At 41.4% G+C, this 20,334-nt stretch overlaps 1 protein-coding gene across 1 annotated transcript; it reads left to right on the top strand.

The window, feature by feature from the left end:
• Positions 1 to 712: 712 nt before the first annotated feature.
• Positions 713 to 10,033, top strand: LOC147660888 (uncharacterized). Its single transcript, XM_086951442.1, has 3 exons — positions 713 to 750; positions 7,215 to 7,652; positions 9,747 to 10,033. Exons 2-3 carry the CDS (start codon positions 7,215 to 7,217, stop codon positions 10,029 to 10,031), a joined length of 723 nt encoding a protein of 240 aa, XP_086807568.1. The 5' UTR covers positions 713 to 750; the 3' UTR covers positions 10,032 to 10,033.
• The last annotated feature ends 10,301 nt before the right edge of the window (positions 10,034 to 20,334 follow it).

Genomic DNA, 20,334 nt, shown 5'->3' with positions numbered 1-20,334 from the left:
TAACAAGCCTCATGCTAATTGTTATTTAGAATAGCAGATGCTTTCATCTACTTTCTTACAACAGTTGACTCCCACTTTTACCTGGCATTATGAGACTCAGGTATTCGGACTAACAACGTAAAATACTGTCACTCTTTACTTTTGGGGGGTGGAGGATGCTCATAGTGACTATTTTATAGGGAAACTGAGTTATCAATTTCACTTTCACATTAATCATTTCTCGCGCATGCCAAAGCGCACACACTTTGCCGCTTACTATACTACCTCACAACTTTCCTTTGTCAGAATGATGTGTTCATAATAATACATTACCAAAAAAAATACCAATTACTTTAACTGGCTCACTAACTTTCATGCTTCAATTATTTTTCACCCTACTTCTCAGTATTTTCTATCAACACTCATTTCATACAAAACATAGAAATGTTTATCTCACTACATTCATTTTTTCTCTACTTCACAAACTGTACTCAGTATGCAGGGCAACAAGCATACACTCTACACATCACACACTTTCACACTACAAAGTTGCTCATAAAACTAAAAGAAGGCACACACACACACACACAATCTATTATCATGCCCTCTGTCACACTCTCACACAAAAGTATACAAACTTTACAAACTACTATTGCATTTCCTGTTTTTGTTTAGGATTTGACGTGTCATTTCATGTAAATAATATTCTGACAATTCATATTACTCTTATTTCAGATTCATCCATTGAGGTACAATCACCCACAAATCAAGGTAAATAATATTCTTGGTTGGAAACAACTATAAATAGTTATTACATAAGTAATTTGACTTACTTCTGTGAATAGACTTTAGAGGAATAAAGTAAAGGGAGTAAAAAAAACCATGCATAGATGTTTAAAAGCCAGTTACCATCAAGGCAATACAAGATTTAATAGTACATCTAAAGGAAAGCAATGCTTACCAAATAGTACTTTTGCTATTTTTCACAATGTATGCAAACCAGTTAATACATGGAACTCCAACGATCTACATTATATCATGGACCTTGGAGATGCTTTGTATCTACAAATGCATTCTTTTAACAATGAAACACTTATGCATCCTGATGATTTGCCAAAATATATAGAGCACAATAATAGGTTTTATTCACTTACTCTACGCAACCCTTTCTATGGTAATGTCCTTAAACGTTTTGATGAAAACTATCCAGATATTAACAGTGCATTGCATTTAGGGATTTCTAAGTACTGTGGGGTACTACTTTGTATGAGTGTAAATGTCATTTCTATTTTTAAAAATAGGCAAACATACTATGTATTTGATTCACATAGCAGGGACAATGAAGGCATGCCTCATTCAAATGGAACCTGTGTAACTCTAGAATTTCCAACTTTTGAAGCACTTATGGAATATGTAATTAATCTAGCCAAAAAATTTAGAAATTCTTCGCAGGATTGCATACCATTTGAATTAACACCAATAGATGTAAAAGAAATTTTGAAGCAAACATTCCAAAGAGCACTTCGAGTGCACAAGAAAAATAGTCATTTAACTCCAGTTACTAAAATCTTTGGACATACTACTCAAGTGATTGACAATTCGATTTTTGAAGGGAGTTTGCTTTCTTCGGAGCCTTTAGGTACTGTAAGTAATTGCAGTATTAGAAATACGAGTAAGAAAAATCATTTGGCAGGAACAAGTATTTCTATTATGGGGACAAACAAACAGTCTCTAATAAAAAAAGCAAACTTGACACTTTCTGAACATAGTGCAAAAAATAGTGAAAATACTACTGTTGCACTAGGAACCATTGACAATGTTGGGAATAAAGTACTTCAACCAAACAGACCAACTGTAAGTTTACCTCTGGGACGAAAAAGAAAAGCAAATAAAGCGAGTTTACTTTCTATGGACGCTTTAGCAACTCAAAGTAAGGTGAATAATAGCAATACTAGTAAGGAAACTCATTTGCTACAAACAAGTACTTCTATTCTGGAGACAAATAAACACTGTCAAATCAACTTTGATTACTTTAGCCTTTCAGAACATAGTCTGAAAAAAAGGAAAAATAAAAGTGATGCACAAGGACCCATTGACAATCTTGGAAATAAAGGTGTTGAAAAAAACCCAACAAATGTAATGTTAACGGTGGGAGAAAAACGCAAAGGTAATAAACAAATCCATTTAATTATTAATAAATTCCATCGTGAAATATTGCATGGACCAGAGTATGTTTGTACTATTTGCAACCAGTTGTGGCATAAACAAACAATTAAAAATACTCGCACTGTTTGTGAAACAGAAATGTTTAAAAGGTGTAACATTAGTAGCAAGAAAACAAATTTAATTTGTATGACTTGCTATGCTTACATCAGAAAAGATAAAATACCACCATGTTCAGTCCTAAATGGCATGTCATTTCCAAATGTACCAATTGAATTAGAATTATACGATTTAGAAGAAAGATTAGTTTCTCCTAGGATACCTTTTTTACAAATTCGTAGTTTACCACGCGGATTTCAAAAATCATTATCAGGTGCTGTTGTTAATGTACCTGCAGATGTAATGACAACAGTTACAATTTTACCAAGGCAAATGAATGATGCCATGACCATCCCAGTAAAATTAAAAAGGAAACTAATGTATAGATCGCACACGCATTATGAAAATATTCGCCCAAACACAGTTAAAAAGGCAGCTACATGGCTAGCAACCAATAGTGTCATGTTTAATGAATATGGTGTGACAATTAACCCCGAATGGCAGTATATACCTCCAGAAATCAACAATGTAAATGATAATTCCGACACAAGCTATTCTTCAGATACATCTGAGAACATGGAAGCTGGAAATTTAGATACTATGTTAACAAATGAAACAATTACCTCAAATAGGGTAAATGTTTTAAGTTTAGCTCCAGCTGAATATAATACACCAAGAGGTTTATATGAGGATAAAGATTCAGAATTTTTGGCTTTCCCTACAATTTATTGTGGAGAACGAAGGCCAAACAATAAGGAAAGACATATACCGGTACATTATAGTACTATTTGCCAATGGGAATTAAGAAGTCATGATAGAAGAGTAGCTAAAAGTATGACTAATGTTTTCTTTAAACTTAAAAAATTACATATTAAGCAAATTCAAGGGAAAATTAATATTTCGATACGGAAAAAATATACAGATGGTAAGAATATTACTGCTAAAGATATAAAATATAATATTGAAAATTTGTTCCAGTTTAATGAAGGTTATAAAGTTTTGAAAACTATACGCAGTTCACCTCCTTATTGGGAAAGTTGTAAAAGAGATCTTTTTGCTATGATAAGACAACTTGGAATACCAACTTTTTTCTTGACTTTATCTGCTGCTGAAACAAAATGGCACCATTTAATAAATATATTATTGAGAGTTAAAAACTTAAATGAATGCACAGAAGAGGAATTCAATAACATGTCTTGGGAAACTAAATGTCGATTAATACAAGAAGATCCTATTACATGTGCTAGACAGTTTGACTATCAAGTGAGGAAATTGTTTAATTGTGTTTTGATGAACGGGACAAATCCAATTGGGGAAATAGTTGACTACTTTTACAGAGTAGAATTCCAACAGAGAGGTTCTCCACATATACATGCATTACTATGGGTAAAAAATGCAACCCTCTATGGTGTGTCGCCATTAGAAGATGTCAATGATTTTATTGAGCAATATATTCAATGTAATAAGTCACATGACACTGTTTTACAGTCTTTAATAAATTTACAAAGGCATGGGCACACTAAAAATTGCCGCCGCAAAGAAAAAAGAACATGTAAATATCAATACCCAAAATATCCTATGTCAAAAACTCTCATATTAGAGCCATTGACACTTGAAGGCACAGATAGGCAATGGAAAGATAATCTAAAACGTATCCATGAAGCTATGAATAATGCTACTTTTAGCACACTTTCTTTTGATGATTTCTTAGGTGTTATTAAGATGGATAATAAAGAATATATCACTTAGATACAAACTAGTTTAGAAAAGCCAACAATTTTTTTAAAAAGAACACCAGATGAATGCTTCATTAATAACTACAATAGTACGATTTTAAAAGCTTGGCGAGCAAACATAGACTTGCAGTTTGTACTAGATGCTTATGCTTGTGCAGTCTATATTATTTCATATATTAGCAAATCGCAAAGAGGAATTAGCAAACTTATTGCACAAGCTGCTAAAGAAGTGAAAAACAATAGTAATGTCAAAGAACAACTTAAACACATAGGGAACAAATTCCTCAATTGCACAGAAATTAGTGCTCAAGAAGCAGCATATCTCATTCTTCAGATACCATTACGGAAAAGTTCACGGGCATTTGTATTTATTAATACTAGCCCACCAGAAAAAAGAACTTATTTAATGCGCGATATGGAAACTATTAATTCATTGCCAGAAAATTCGACTGACATTCAATGTGAAAATATTATTGCTAAGTACTGCAAGAGACCCAAAACATTAGAAATGTGTACTTTAGCTGATTATGCCTCAAATTTTAATTACTCCAGCAAAAAAAAATATACCAGAGTAATAAATGACTCCGAAGATTTACTTGCTGAAAGAAACTTTTACAGCTCAGATGAGGAAGAAATTGAAATAGAATGTACTGAGGAGGATGTAGGTATGCAGAATATAAATAGCAAGTATGCTTTAAGTAAGCGCAAACGGCGAAAAATTATACGCTTTTGCAGATTTAACAAAGACAAAGAGCCAGAAGAATATTATAGAGAACTATTAATGTTGCACTATCCATGGAGAGAAGAACATAAAATTATAGCTAACAAGGATACTTACTTTGAAAGGTATCTACTAGTAAAAAAGGTAGTTGATTCACAAGTCAAAATATATAACCATAATCACGGTGAAGTTAGAAATATTACGAATGAAGAGTCGAATGAAAATATTATATCCCCTCCTCTATCACCACAATTAATACCAACAGAAAATGTAGGTGATGAAGGGAATAATAAAGAAAATCAACATCTATATGATTTGTCATTAGATTTAGGAATTAGAACAATAACTGAAGAAACAAGCTTAACTAACTCCATTCTACCTGATGATAAATACAAACAGATAATGCACAACTTAACTGCTCAACAACTCAATTTTGCTTACCATCACTTGAATTTGTTAAAAACGAAAAGTACTCCATGCTATACTTTCTGCACTGGAGGGGCTGGTGTTGGTAAAAGCTTTCTAATAACTGCACTACATCAAACATTACTACGCTACTATAATACAAAGGCAGGGGAAAATCCAGATAATATACATGTCTTACTTACTGCTCCAACAGGCAAAGCAGCACATAATATTCAAGGGCAAACATTGCATAGTACTTTCAAAATTCCTGTCTCACAAAGTTTTGATTATAAACCACTAAGTCATGAAAATAGAACTTCACTTCAAATGCAAATGATGCATGTTAAAGTTCTGATTATAGATGAAATTTCGATGGTGGGTCAAAAAATGTTTAATTTTATTCATAACAGACTACAAGAAATAAAGTCGTCAAATGAACCATTTGGAGGAGTTTCTATTATAGCTATTGGTGACTTCTACCAATTGAAACCTGTTTGTGACAGATACATTTTTCAGGATTCTAATAATTTGTATGGCCCTTTAAGTATTAATTTATGGAAAGAACATTTTAAACTCTTTGAATTAACGAAGATTATGCGTCAAAAAGAAGATCTACAATTTGCAGAACTACTAAACAGATTAAGAGAAGGGAAGCATACTAAAGAAGATATTCTAATAATTAAGCAAAGAGAAATGCCACCTGATGAGAGTCTCTTAGAAACAATCCCATACATTATGTCTACAAATGTTGAAGTTAATGAAATTAACAGAATTGTTTTGGATAAACATAGCAAGGATTATCCAGTGTATATAACAGTAGCTAACGATACTGTGAGTTCAGATGTTTCAGAAAATGTCAAAAAAACTATACTAAAGCAATTGCCTAAGGATCCAACAAAAACTATGGGACTTGCACATACATTACACATTGCTTTACAGCTCTGTTATGATTTAACTTGCAATGTGGATGTAAATGATGGTTTAACAAATGGCGCAACTGGTATAGTCCAATTTGTTGACATTATTAACAATACTCCATTTCTAGTCTGGGTATCATTTGACAATATTAGTGTTGGGCAAAAAGCAAGGCAAGAATATAAGCATTTATATCATTCACAAATAGAAAAGTCATGGACACCAATACATGCTATAGCTAGACATTTTCAATACACTAAGAAATTTATTACTGTTATACGCAAACAATTTCCTTTACGACAAGCATCAGCACGTACTATACATCGCACACAAGGGGACACTATTGAGCCACTTTATATACACTTTAATAACAGCAAAATTCATCATTTACATTATGTTGCTATAAGCAGAGCTAAATGTATACAGAACATATACGTGAAGAATTTTGATGATACTAAAATTCTAATACACCCAAAAGTTAATGAGGAAATGGAAAGATTAAGGACCGAAATGCAACTTGAAATGACAATACCACAATTAGATACATACAAAACACATTTCAATATTATAACACACAATATACGATCACTTCAGAAGCATTTCACATCAATGATAGCTGATAGTAACATAATGCAAGCAGACATTATTTGCTTAACTGAGATCAACACAACAAGGAACTCAACTGCAAATGATTTTAATGTAGAACAATATGATCACATGATATTTGATACATTTCATACATACAACACTAACCATGGGATGATACTCTACTACAAGAAAGAGCTTTGGATATTACCTATTTATGAAACACACCAAGGGATAGACATTTTACATTTTACATTACAGATTCAGTACACAGATTACCTTATTATTATAGTCTACAAACCACCACAGAAACTTATTACAGATCTTTTAGAAATTATTACCAGTATCACTAATTTTTATCCAGCACACAAATTCATCATTATGGGAGATTTCAATGTGGATGTCTCTCAAAGCAATTCACAAACTAACAAACTCATTGGGTTCTTTGAGAGTAAGTTGCAATGTACACAACAGACTACCAATCTATCTTAGATCATATATATACCAATTACATACTTCAAAGTTATGGTATATTAGAATGCTATAACAGTGATCATAAAGCACTATGGATTTGTATTTAACATTTGTTGTAACCTATATTTCTATTTCAGATGTTGACTATTGAAGAAATCGCTAACATTACCACAAATGACAACAAGCCATATGAAAAACCCATAAGAGTTAATGTGATCAAGTGCTCAAGCAAAACTAATTACAAAAACGCAAAACAAGAAAATAAAGTACTTTTTCATTTGGCTCTGGCAGACAAAACTGGAACAATCAAAGCTACGTGCTACCAGGAAAGTTTATATCAGCAGACACAAAAAACTTGTGGACTACTTATACGCAATTTTATAATTAAAAACAACACAATTCTGATTACTAAGCAAACAAAAGTAACAAAATTTCCAGCAATGACTATAACTCAAGCACTAATTCAAGAAGCGGAAAACATTTTGCAGCCTCCTGCACCATCTGCTTCGCCAATAAAAGAAATAAAGCGGGCATCTTTGAGAAGTCTTATGACAGTGTGTGGGACCATTTCAGAAGTAAGTTGTGGTGATTTATACTGTTTGTCTCGCTGCTTGAGTTGTCCGTTTGTGTGTGTCGTGTTGTCTATGCCATTGACAATATTTATTTTCCCTTTATCAGTGTGTGTGTCTTTGTGTGTATGTGTACTATTTGATGCTTACATGTTCTTTCATTTAGAGTGGCTGCAGTTCTGTGTGTGGTCTCTGTAACACATTATATATGGTGGTATGTTTCTGAGGGGTTCTATCCATCATAAATGATCTGTACAGCAGCCAAATAAGAACAATTAACAATGTGTAAATAGGTGAGCTAAAGATACACTGCATTTCTAAAAGTAAAGTTGATAGGTGTTTTAAGAAGAGCGCCAAACTGAGACATCAGAGTTCAAGATTTTTTAACATACTTGGGAACAACACCGTACATTGGAAAAGAGCAATAGCCCTTAATAATTATGTCTTCAATGCTTGGAAAATTATTACGTATTACTTCTGTGCTTTTACATTTTTAACACTATTATTTCTTTTTAGGAAGAGGAAAGTAAACTTGTACTCATTAATGGACAAAATACGGCAATAAAATCAATTACATTAAAAGATGCCACTAATGACATAAAAGTCACATTATGGAGAGAGGCTACTGATTTCTCAATAAACATTGGAGAATATGTCATGTTAACTCATGTCACAGTACATGAATTTAATGGACAGAAAATATTGAACACGACAAGGCACAGCAAATTAAAAGTAAGGAACACACGCTCTCTCACGCACCCCTTACTCTATCACTTCAACACACAGACACACACTCACGCTCTCTCTACAACACTCTCTCCACTCTCTCTCTAAAACAGCCTCTCTCTAAAAAGAGCCTATCTCTACAACACCCTCTCTCTACAACACCCTCTCTCTACAACACGCTCTCTCTACAACACGCTCTCTCTACAACACCCTCTCTCATCAACACCCTCTCTCATCAACACTCTCTCTCTACAACACGCTCTCTCTACAACACGCTCTCTCTACAACACCCTCTCTCTACAACACCCTCTCTCTACAACACCCTCTCTCTACAACACCCTCTCTCTACAACACGCTCTCTCTACAACACGCTCTCTCTACAACACGCTCTCTCATCAACACTCTCCCTCTACAACATCCTCTCTACAACACGCTCTCTCTACAACACACTCTCTCTACAACACGCTCTCTCTACAACACGCTCTCTCTACAACACGCTCTCTCATCAACACGCTCTTTCATCAACACCCTCTCTCTACAACACGCTCTCTCTACAACACGCTCTCTATACAACACCCTCTCTCTACAACACCCTCTCTCTACAACACCCTCTCTCTACAACACCCTCTCTCTACAACACGCTCTCTCTACAACACCCTCTCTCATCAACACCCTCTCTCATCAACACTCTCTTTCTACAACACCCTCTCTCTACAACACCCTCTCTCTACAACACCCTCTTTCTACAACACCCTCTCTCTACAACACGCTCTCTCTACAACACCCTCTCTCATCAACACTCTCTCTCTACAACACCCTCTCTCTACAACACCCTCTCTCATCAACACCCTCTCTCTACAACACGCTCTCTCTACAACACGCTCTCTCTACAACACGCTCTCTCTACAACACGCTCTCTCTACAACTGCCTCGCTCTACAACTGCCTCGCTCTACAACTGCCTCTCTCTACAACTGCCTCTCTCTACAACTGCCTCTCTCTACAACTGCCTCTCTCTACAGCATCCTCTCTGTACAGCAGACTCCCTGTACAGCAGCCTCTCTGTACAGCAGCCTCTCTGTACAGCAGCCTCTCTCTACAGCAGCCTCTCTGTACAGCAGCCTCTCTCTACAGCAGCCTCTCTCTACAGCAGCCTCTCTCTACAGCAGCCTCTCTCTACATCTGCCTCTCTCTACAACTGCCTCTCTACAGCAGCCTCTCTCTCCAACTGCCTCTCTCTACAACTGCCTCTCTCTACAACTGCCTCTCTCTACAACTGCCTCTGTACAACTGCCTCTGTACAACACTCTCTCTGAGACACACTGTAACATTTTTGGGGAAAAAAAAATAACTATGTTTTTATTTACTACAACAGGTAACAACACCACCACAAGATAATATTGACGTTGAAATATATGGCGTGGAAAGCACAAACGGAGATTGGAGCACCTTAACAACAAAAATAACCAACACAGATATTTATCAATCGATGGATGTACAAAATCAAACACTTATACAATGGTTTATGTTGGACGAAGAGGTGGATGACATTGGTGAAGCACTACTTCATTATTTGCCTCAAACATGTGAGGTTATATTTTGCAATGGCAAAATTACTAAAATTGTTAAAGAAAAGTCGGAGGAAGATTTAAGTGATTAAGTAAAAATCCTCACAATTACAATTTTTTGACAAAGTAAAATAAATAATTATTGATTTGTGTTTACTGAAAATAAAGATAATATTTTGAACATATCCTGTAGCATGGTCATTTTCGTTCTGGGTGGGTAAATTTTTTTCAAACAATGTTCAATGTGCCAATACTACATACAGAACAATAGCTGTTGCTGTTACATTTTTAAAAAGACAATAACTATACAAGAGTAATGCTGTGTGGTTGCTCAATAGTACTGTGGGGGGGCAGAGTGATAATGTGCTGTTGCTGCGTGTTGCATTGCTGGTGCTCAGTGATGCTGTTGTCAGAAGTGCTACTGTTGTGGGCCTGATTTATGCTGTGGTGGTAATAAGTTAACACCAGCACAGCACCACTCATCAACAACGCAGCACCACTCATCATCACAAATGCTTTAATCAGCACCACACTAACATCACTCACCAACACACCAGCATCACTCTCCACCACCACAACAGCATCATTCACCATCAACAAACTATCACTCTACAACGACACAGCACCACTCATAACAACAACACCATTATTCAGCAGACAAACGTCACACAAACAGAACATGTACGCTTTCACCAAGAACACACACCAACAGCTATCAATGCACGCTTTCAATAGGCATACACCCACACTGCACACTCAACACCTCACCCTCACTCATCCTCACTCACCCTCACTCACCCTCAACACCTCACCCTCAACACCTCACACTCACTCACCGTCAACACACTATCACACTACAACCACACACAAACACTTACCACCACAGCAACACTTCACTCACCCTCAACACCTCACCCTTAACCCCTCACTCACCCTCACTCTCACTCATCCTCAATCACCCTCAACACCTCACCCTCACTCACCCTCAACGCCTCACCCACACTCACCCTCAGCCCCTCACCCTCAGCCTCAACACCTCACCCTCACTCACCCTCAACACCTCACCCTCACTCACCCTCAACACCTCACCCTCAACACATCACTTACCCTCACTCTCACTCATCCTCAATCACCCTCAACACCTCACCTTCACTCACCTTCAACTCCTCAACATCACTCACCCTCAACACCTCACCCTCACTCATCCTCACTCACCCTCACTCACCCTCAACACCTAAACTTCAACACCTCACCCTCACTCACCCTCATACCCACTCACCCTCAACACACTATCACACTACAACAACACACAAACACTTACGACCACAGCACCACTTCACTCACCCTCAACACCTCCCCCTCAACCCCGCACTCACCCTCACTCTCACTCATCCTCAATCACACTCAACACCTCACCCTCACTCACCCTCAACGCCTCAACCTCAATCACACTCAACACCTCACCCTCACTCACCCTCAGCCCCTCACCCTCAGCCTCAACACCTCACCCTCACTCACCCTCAAGGCTTCACCCTCATTCACACTCAGGCACCCTCACCCACCCCCACCTTCACACACCTTCACACCCTCAACATCACACATCCTCACTCACCCTCACACCCTCACACACCCTCACTCAACCTCATGACCTCTACCACACACTCACATGCCCACACGCTCACACACCCCCACCCTCACACACATCCACACTCACACACTCTCACACATCCTCGCACACCCACTCACATTCTCAATAAGCCTCATAGCCTCACCCTCGCCAACAATCACTCACCCTCACACCGTCACCCTCACACCATCATCCACTCACCCTCAACACCTCACCCTCACTCACCATCAACACACTATCACACTACAACGACACACAAACACTTACCACCACAGCACCACTCATCACCACTACAGCATGACTCAGCAGACAAAGGTCATACAATAAAAACATGAACGCTTTTAACAGTCACACACACAACAACAGCTATCAATGGGCACTTTCACCAGGCATACACACATAACAGTCATCAGTACTGCAGTAGTATGTATAAATGAGACTGTTGGTGTCCGAAATACGGATGTGGTAGTGCAGGGTGATGCTGTGTTGTTGCTCAATGGTACTGTGGGGGTGCAGAAAGATAAAGTGGTATTGCTGCGTGTTGCATTCGTGGACATCAGTGATGGCGTTGTTGGGAGAAGTGCAACTGTTGTGGTGCTGAGTTATGCTGTGCTGGTAATTATTAAACACCAACACAGCACCACTCATCACTAGCACAGAACAACACATCACAACAACAGCATTACTAAGCACCACACTAACATCACTCAGCAACACACCAACATCACTCTGCACCACCACAACAGCATCATTCAACAACAACACACTATCACACTACAACTACACACAAACACTTACCACAACAGCACCACTCATCACCACTACAGCATTACTCAGCAGACAAACGTCATACAATAAAAAAATGGACGCTTTTAAGAAGCACACACACACACAGCTATCAATGGACTCTTTCACCAGGCGTACATACACAACTGTCATCAGTACTGCTGTAGTATGTATGAATGAGACTGTTCGTGAGCTAAATAGGGCTGTGGTGGTGCAGAGTGATGCTGTATTGTTGCTCAATGGTACTGTGGGGGTGCTGGATGATAAAGTGGTATTGCTGCGTGTTGCATTCGTGGACATCAGTGATGCCATTGTTGGGAGAAGTGCAACTGTTGTGGTGCTGAGTTATGCTGTGCTGGTAATTATTAAACACCAACACAGCACCACTCATCACTAGCACAGAACAACACATCACAACAACAGCATTACTAAGCACCACACTAACATCACTCAGCAACACACCAACATCACTCTACACCACCAAAACAGCATCATTCAACAAGAACACACTATCACACTACAACCACACACAAACATTTACCACCACAGCACCACTCATTACCACTACAGCATTACTCAGCAGGCAAATGTCATACAATCAAAACATGTGCGCTTTTAACAGGCACACACACCGATAGATAGCAATGGGCACTTTCACCAGGCGTACACACACATCAGTCATCAGTGCATGCTTTCACCATGCATACACGCACACAAACAGGCATCAGTCCACGCTTTCAACAGTCACACACACCACCAGCCGGAAGTGCACGCTTTAGGCCAACTTTTTTTACGTTGCACACACAATTACAGCAAAACAAGCATGCTTTGCTGCTGTACAGTACTGCAGTACTATATCTAAATGATACTGGGGGTGTGCTAAATACGGCTCTAGTGGGCAAGAGTGATGATCTGATGTTGCTCAATGGTACTGTGGGGGTGCCGAATGTTAATAATGTGCGATTGCTGCGTGCTGCAGGAATGGACTTCAGGGATGCCGTGGAAGAGAAAATTACTAAACACAAGCCAAGTGCGACCGAAAAACAAGTACGGCAAAACGGAACTCAATCCATGGCAACAAATAAACCGAAATAGCAGCCATTGATAAAATCCAAAACACACTCTAATGAAAGGAGCCAGACAGAAGGTAAATGCGAGCAAAACAAGACCTAAAACAATAATTACATTACCTTTACAATAAGCAAATTCATAAACAAAAGTATAAGAACTCACAAATACACTCTTTAAGAATATGAAAATAAAATTGTCATTACCTGTCGATCGTAGCAGCTCATTCACTGAAATGTAGAAAATATATTAAAAAAAAACACAAAGAGAACAGAAACAGTGCATACATAATAATTTTAACTACAACAATCAACAAACAAAAAAAAATGCATAGCGGCGAAACAAGTCACATACGGGTCCAAAAAACACAAGCAAAAGCCAAGTCAGAGAAAAAATAAACATCAGAGTGCGACCTCACTACCTCACCCTCACTCACCCTCAACACCTCACCCTCATTCACCCTCAGACCCTCACCCTCAACAACTCACCCTCACTAACTTCACCCTCAACACCTCAACCACAATTACACACCCTCACTCACCCTCACCATCACTCACCCTCACTCAACCTCAAGGCCTCAACCTCAGTCAGACACACTCACCCTCAACATCTCACACGCAATCACCCTCAACCTCAATCACCCTCAACACCTCACGCTCACTCACCCTCAACACCTCACCCTCACTCACCCACAACACCTTACCCTCACCCTCACTCACCCTCAACACTTCACACTCACCTACACTCACTATCACCCTCAACTTCACTCACGCTCACTCACACTCAACACCTCACCCTCATTCACCCTCACCCACACTCACCTTCATGACCACAAAAACACACCCTCACATGCTCCCACACTCACACACCCCCACCCTCACACACACCCGCCCTCACAAACAATAACACATCCTCACACACCCACACACATTCTCAATAAGTCTCACACACTCACACTCGCCCACCATCATTCACCTTCACCCTCACACCATCATCCCTTAACACTAACTCACCCTCAACATGACTCACCCTCAACACCTCACCCTCAACAACTCATTCACCCCTCATCCTCACTCACCCTCAACTCCTCACCCACACCCACCATCAACATCTCACCCTCACTCACACTCAACACCTTACCTTCACTCACCCTCAACACCTTACCCTCACTCACCCACAACACCTTACCCTCACCCTCACTCACACTCAACACATCACCCTCATCTACACTCAACATCACCCTCACTCACCCTCAACACCTCATCCTTAACACCTCACTCACCCTCACTCATCCTCACTCACCCTCAACACCTCACACTCACTCACCCTTAACACCTCACCCTCAGTCACTCTCAACACATCCCCCACTCACCCTCAACACCTCACCCTCAATGACCCTCCCTCACTCACCCTCACTATCACTCACCCTCACTCACCCTCAACACCTCACCCTCACCCTCAATCACCTTCAACACCTCACCCTCACCTTCACTCAACATCACACTCACTCACCCTCAACGACTCACCCTCAGTTACCCACACTGACCCTCAAAAACGCAACAGCACTCTGCCTCTCCATCATTCACCCACTATCCATCATTCACCCACTATCCATCACTCACAAAGTCTGCATCATTCACCCACTCTTTATCATTCACCAACTCTCCATCATTCATCCACTCTCCATCATTCACCCACTCTCCATCATTCACCCACTCTCCATCATTCACCCACTCTCCATCATTCATCCAATCTGCTTCATTCACCCACTCTGCATCATTCACCCAATCTGCATCATTCACCCAATCTGCATCATTCACCCACTCTGCAATTTTAGGAATGTTAGGCCATTTTCATACACATAAAAAAATTTCACAACGGAAAACAAGGGGGTCGACGGAGTACTGCATCAGATACGTTAGACACAAAAAATACTTCAAAAAATTGACCTAAAAGGATGCAAGGATGGTAATCAGGCTTCGGCCCAAAAAGTAAATCTAATTCGTACAATATTACAACAATATTACACAAAGGAAACAAATACAAATATGTGGCAGGAAGCGAGGACGAGGATGTACAAAGACAAAAGTGAAACAGCCAACTTTTTCGTGGGGCAATAAACAAGTACTATTCATCCGGAGAATGGGACGGATTAAAGACAATAGTCAACTGTTACACTAAAAACCGTACGCATACAACTATAGCAATTCTTCACACAGAATTGCATCTAATATAAAAAAAATTTACAAAAATACAACTATTCGGAAACAGTCAACTTTTTCTGAGGGCAATAAACAAGAACGATTCATCCGGAAAATGGGACGGATTAAAGACAATAGTCGACAGTTACACAAAAAGCCATACGCATACCACAATAGCAGTTATTCACACTTAATTTGTTCTAATATAAGAAACATCTTACGAAAATAGAACTATTCTTTCACAAAAAGCAAACAAAAAATACATTACATCACTGTACATGTAATTCATACATTGCTACGAATACTAAAGTCAGCAAAGACACAAATTTTCCTTTCATACATCAAGTACGTCAATAACATATTATCCGACTACTTCAGCATCACACGAAAACATAATGCAGACACAACTTACATCAATATATTACAACAAATTTAGCACTTCAAATTTCAAAAAACATCTTTTGTACGTCGAATTACCAAAAAAAACAAAAAATACATTACATTACAGTTTAACAAAACATATACATTACATATCGCCAATAAAAAAATATACTTTACGTTACATTACAAACATTTACAAATATTACGATCGAAATAAAAACATTTCGCAAGTCTTTAACTTAAACATAGTATATATACTACATTACATTACATTAAAACAAACTTTGGATTACATTCTTACCTGTCAAACGACGCAGCAACACCACAGGAACAAGAACACGCCTTCCGCGCACCAACATTCTCGAGTTCTGGGGAATTCCACCGTTGACGTATGCAAATCGGAACGCTACGTCAAAAACGTCGCGCTCCGATTGGCTAAAAAAAACGTAAACAAAAAACACACACAACTCAAAAAAAAACTAGACCGCTAAACATAGCCGACGTCGACGTGACGCAAAACGTCGGCCATTTTGAAAAAAAAAAAAAAAAAGGGACTCCACAAACACGTTAAAAACAGAACACACAGTTAGTACAAAACATACACACTTACATTACATACAAATATACACATAAGACAGAACGAATACAAAGGGAACATCTGACACCTTTTGTTAAAAACAACACATTACTTAATTAATATTCAAATACACACACTCATAACATCACCCTCACACACCAAAACTATCACACTCCTTCACACACGCTCAATAACGCTAACACAACATCTCTCTCATACACCATCACACACCTTCAACCTCACACACACTTACTCACCCTCACACTCACACACTCACACACTCACACCCCCTCACCCTCACACACCATCACCCTCACACCCCCACTCAATCCCAATGACTCAAATTCACCCTCACACACCCTCACCCTCACACACCGTCAAACACCTTCAGACACACTCTGAATAACAACACCTCACACACCCTCAATCACCCTCACACACACACACCCCCTCATCCTCAAACACCTTACCCTCACACAAACACGCTCCCCTAAAACTCATCACAACACTCTCACACTCACGACACTTCACACACTCTCAGACGCAAACAACATCACTCATCCTCACACCCTCACACCCCCTAACACTCCCCCCCTCACCCTCACCCCCTCAACATCACCCCTCACACACTCACACTCACTCCCTCAACACCCCACCCACACCCACCCTCACTCACCCTCACTCACCCTCAACACCTCACTCACCCTCAACACCTCACCCACCCTCACCCTCACTCTCCCTGACAATCACTCACCCTCAACTCCTCACTCACCCTCAACACCTCACTCACCCTCAACCCCTGACTCACCATCACTCTCACTCATCCTCACTCACCCTCAACACCTCACCCTCACTGACACTCACTCACCCTCACCCTCACTCACCCTCAACGCCTCACCCTCAACGCCTCACCCTCAACTCCTCACTCACCCTCACTCTCACTCATCCTCACTCACCCTCAACACCACACACTCACTCACCCTCACTCACCCTCAACTCCTCACCCTCACTCACTCACCCTCAACACCTCACCCTCAACTCCTCACTCACCCTCACTCTCACTCATCCTCACTCAACAACACTCAACCTCACTCACCCTCAACGCCTCACCCAACACCTCACCTTCACTCACCATCAACATCTCAGCCTCACTCACCCTCAAAACATCAGCCTCAACCCCTCATCCTCAACCCCTCCCCCTCACTCACCCTCACTCACCCTCAACACCTCACCATCACTAAACGTCAACCCCTCACCCTCACTAACTCTCAATACCTCAATCACCCTTCCCCTCACTCACCCTCAATACATCACCCTCACTAACACTGAACACCTCACTCACCCTCACTCTTACTCTCACTCACACTCTACACCTCAGCCTCACCCTCACTCACTCACCCTCAACGCCTCACCCTCACCCCCTCAACCCCTCACTCCCTCACCCTCACTCGCCCTCACCCTCAATGCCTCACCCTCAACGCCTCACCCCCTCACCCTCAACTCCTCACTCTCAACACCTCACCCTCACTCACCCTCAACTCCTCATCCTCACTCACTCACCCTCAACACCTCACCCTCACTCACTCACCCTCAACTACTCACCCTCAACACCTCACCCTCAACACCTCACACAAAACACCTCACCCTCAACACCTCACCCTCAACACCTCACCCTCAACACCTCACCCTCAACACCTCACCCTCACTCATCCTCAACCCCTCACTCACCCTCACTCACCCTCACTCACACTCACTCTCACTCACTCTCACTCACCCTCACTCACCCTCACTCACCCTCACCCTCACACACCCTCACTCACCCTCACTCACCCTCAACTCCTCACTCACCCTCACTCATCCTCACTCACCCTCAACGCCTCACCCTCACCCTCACCCACCCTCAACACCTCACCCAAACTCACACTCACCCTCACTCACCCTCACCCTCACTCACTCTCACTCACCCTCAACCCCTCACTCACCCTCAACACCTCACTCACCCTCAACACCTCACTCACCCTCAACACCTCACTCACCCTCAACTCCACACTCACCCTCACTCACCCTCACACGCACTCACCCTCAACTCCTCACCCTCACACTCACACACTCACACCCCCTCACCCTCACACCCCATCACCCTCACACCCCCTCACGCACACTCACTCACACTCAATGACAATAACTCACACTCAGACTCACACACCCTCACGCTCACACACCCTCACCCTCACACCCCATCACCCTCACACCCCCTCACTCACACTCACTCACACTCAATGACAATACCTCACACTCACCCTCACTCACCCTCAACGCCTCCACCTCAACTCCTCACCCTCACTCACCCTCACTCACCCTCAACACCTCAATCACCCTCAACACCTCACCCTCAACACCTCACCCACCCTCACAATCACTCACCCTGACCATCACTCACCCTCAACACCTCACTCACCCTCAACTCCTCACTCACCCTCAACACCTCACTCACCCTCACTCTCACTCATCCTTACTCACCCTCAACACCTCACCCTCACTCACCCTCAGTCACCCTCACTCACCCTCACCCTCACTCATCCGCAACGCCTCACCCTCAACACCTCACACTCAACTCCTCACTCACCCTCACTCTCACTCATCCTCACTCACCCTCAACACCTCACACTCACTCACCCTCACTCACCCTCAACACCTCACCCTCACTCACTCACCCTCAACACCTCAGCCTCAACCCCAACCCCTCATCCTCAACACCTCACCCTCAACACCTCACCCTCAACCCCTCACCCTCAATCCCTCACCCTCAAACACTCACCCTCACTCACTCAACCTCAACACCTCACCCTCAACCCCTCACTCACCCTCACTCTCACTCACCCTCACTCACCCTCACTCACCCTCACTCACCCTCACTCACCCTCAACACCTCACTCACCCTCACTCATCCTCACTCACCCTCAACACCTCACCCTCACCATCACACACCCTCAAACACTCACCCTAACTCACACTCACCCTCACTCACCCTCACCCTCACTCACCCTCACTCACCCTCACTCTCACTCACCCTCAACCCCTCACTCACCCTAAACCCCTCACTCACCCTCACTCACCCTCACTCACCCTCACACACCCTCACCCTCACTCACCCTCAACACCTCACCCTCACACAGTCCAATAGGTCTCGGAGCATTTGAGTTAGAGCTTTTACAATTGCTTATGGCTTTTTAAATTTGTAATTCTTTAACATTGGCTACAGGGAACAAAAAAGCTAAAGATTTACAACAAAAACCAATAAACAATTCTAAAAGCACTAACTCTAATGCTGCGAGACCTATTGCATTTCCAACGCCACTATCAACTACGCAACGCTACTACTCAACACAACTACGCAATGCCACGAAAATACGCAACACTATTCAAATACGCAACGCCACTCAACTACACAACGCCACTCAAATACGCAACGCCACTCAACTACGCAACGCCACTCAACTACGCAACGCCACTCAACTACGCAACGCTGCCCACTCAACTGCGCAACGCCACTCAACTACGCAAAACAACTCACCTACGCAACACCACTCACCTACGCAACGCCACATACCTACGCAACACCACTCATCGACGCAACGCCACTCATCTACTAAAAGACACTCAACTACGCAACGCCACTCAACTACGCAATGCCACTCAACTACGCAACGCCACTCAACTACGCAACGACACTCACACATGCAACGCCACTCACA

This window comes from Lissotriton vulgaris, unplaced genomic scaffold (genome assembly GCF_964263255.1).
Source record: "Lissotriton vulgaris unplaced genomic scaffold, aLisVul1.2 SCAFFOLD_2919, whole genome shotgun sequence".
In the NCBI taxonomy this organism is placed as follows: Eukaryota; Metazoa; Chordata; class Amphibia; order Caudata; family Salamandridae; genus Lissotriton; species Lissotriton vulgaris.
The sequence above is the reverse complement of the archived record's forward strand: the minus strand, read 5'-3'. Positions and strand labels throughout refer to the sequence as shown.

Bases quoted from the DNA above. Each gene is read 5' to 3' on its own strand.
- LOC147660888 (XM_086951442.1), top strand. From the start codon at position 7,215: ATGTTGACTATTGAAGAAATCGCTAACATTACCACAAATGACAACAAG. The intron at 7,653-9,746 runs GTAAGTTGTGGT...TTACTACAACAG, and splicing joins TGTGTGGGACCATTTCAGAA to GTAACAACACCACCACAAGA.